The sequence below is a fragment of the Polistes canadensis genome, unplaced genomic scaffold (genome assembly GCF_001313835.1).
Source record: "Polistes canadensis isolate GaletaPanama2010 unplaced genomic scaffold, ASM131383v1 scaffold_570, whole genome shotgun sequence".
NCBI classification, from domain to species: Eukaryota; Metazoa; Arthropoda; class Insecta; order Hymenoptera; family Vespidae; genus Polistes; species Polistes canadensis.
In genome coordinates, this window is record NW_014570117.1 from 16,368 (window position 1) to 18,470 (window position 2,103).

Here is a 2,103-nt window from a genome sequence, read left to right on the forward strand (position 1 = left end):
TGTGAAAAAGTGACATTATTCTATTGGATAAAACCCATATTACACTATAATCCTGCGACTGTTTAATCAACATAATCTATTCAGAAGCTGTTATGTCTTTGGATTATCGGGAGTTAGCACAATTCGATCCAGAGCTCATCTTGATACTTTAACAAAGGTAAGTACACCTTATTCTTTTGGAACTTACTAGTGCTGGCTCTTCTAGCCCGGATCCCTAGCAAAGTACCGGCTCAACGGATTAACCAAAATTAGGGCAAATTTTGTGGGGTTGTTCGTTTAATTGCGGGAACGTCACATAAAAGAAAACTGGTAGCAGCGGTGTGATCGGCAAAAGGAGAGTTAGCTTTTCAAATTTAACTTTTACCGCTTTTTTAAATTTTTTCTCTGCATTTCATGATTCTTTAACTTTTGTTCCGTAACTTTATTTTGCAAAATTTAAAATGTCGCCAAAACAGAGAAGAGTTAGACCGGACAAACCAGTCTCCTCGAAAGCCGTTATAGAACAAACGTCTAGGTTTGGCGACATGGATTCAATAATGCGTAAGAGAATAGAGAAAATTTATGATATTCGAGATTTACTTACCAAAACGCAGGAAGAGAACTTTAAGAAACAAGAGAAACTTAAAAAGCGTGAACTTAAAATGGAAAAAAGGTTGCAAGAGGAAGAAATGAGAAAATCTTTGGGAGCTGATTTTTCGGGTTTTCGGGGTTTCGAACGAACTGATCCTCCGGTGGACTGTCCAGTTCCATTACCTATTACTCCCGGTTCCTCGCGACCTATTTCTCTAAATACGGCTCCCAGACGGAGAACAATAACAACGCTTTCCGAAAGGAAAAACGAATAAGGAAGGGAAATCGAAGATTTAGGGCGGGAAATTAGAGAAATAAGGACGATAACTCGATTCGCTCCTCTTCTCCATTTGTCACAATCTTCGTTTAAATAAAGGGAACTCATAGAACATGTCCCGAATTTTGATGAACAAAACGTTTCCGTAAAACAGTATACTAGGGCGTGTCGACGCGCATTTGAATCTTCGCCGGCGAATTTTTCAACCGAAATAGAAACATCTTTAACAAGGCTTCTCCTTTCTAAGCTTAGTGGTCACGCGTACTTGGTAACAGAAGGTCTTAGAATTAGTAAAGTAAAACACATTATAGAGAGATTGAAAGACGCGTTTCGGCCTTTACGCGGATCCAACTATTATAGGGGAAAAATCGCCACGGAGTTTATAAGGCCGGGCGAACATATACTCGATTATTTCAGTAGAATAAAAGAGCTTACTCAATCGGTTCTTGATGAAACAACGAAAAACTCAGAGCATGTAGAAAGCCGGGTCGAATTAGCAATTGAAAGAGAGGGACTAGATGCGCTCGTTAGGGGCCTACCTCGTGATTATAAGACAGACTTAAAATTTGAATATTATAATAATTTCGATGAGATCCTAATCTGCCTCATAAAAATAGACAAGCAAATAAGGGAGGAAGATAGTAAGATGAGCATTTTTAGGTTCGACAGGCAGATTAAAGACGATAAAAAAAGAAACGCCTCTCCTACATTTGGAAGTCGCGTGGCTAATATTCGGCAAATTAAAGAAAACATTGTTTGCGAGCACTGTCACAAACCTGGACATAAAGAAGGTTACTGTTTTAGAAAAGCTATATGCGACTACTGTCAAAAACAAGGCCACACGGACGGTAGATGTTTTAAAAGGAGGCAAGATAATTCAAATAAGTCCGGTCAAACCTCTCCGAACAATTCAAAATCTCAAACAAAAACAGGATATAAAAGTCCAAAAAAATGCTCCTATTGTAGGAACTTGGGACACATAATATTTGACTGTCGAAAGTTAATGTACCAACTAGAAAAAAGGAATCAGGAAAACAGGGTGAGAACAACGACGGACGACGCTCGTCGCTCTCCGACACCAAACATTGTCCACAAAGTCCGAATCCGAAAGCGGGCCCGTCGAAGTCAAACACATAACACAAAACAATATTTGGACGGCTTCATGTGTCACTGCGGCTTCTCCACGATTAAGAGAAGCAGTGACACTTATGATAGACACAGGCGCGGACATTAATTTGATAAAAATAGAAAAACTA

The 2,103-nt window shown here is 39.3% G+C and overlaps 1 protein-coding gene across 1 annotated transcript; it reads left to right on the forward strand.

Moving 5' to 3' along the window:
* The first annotated feature begins 1,493 nt into the window (after positions 1–1,493).
* On the forward strand, positions 1,494–2,081 carry LOC106792714. The gene has a single exon (XM_014759217.1). The coding sequence runs from the start codon at positions 1,494–1,496 to the stop codon at positions 2,079–2,081; it is 588 nt and encodes a 195-aa protein (XP_014614703.1).
* Positions 2,082–2,103: the final 22 nt, after the last annotated feature.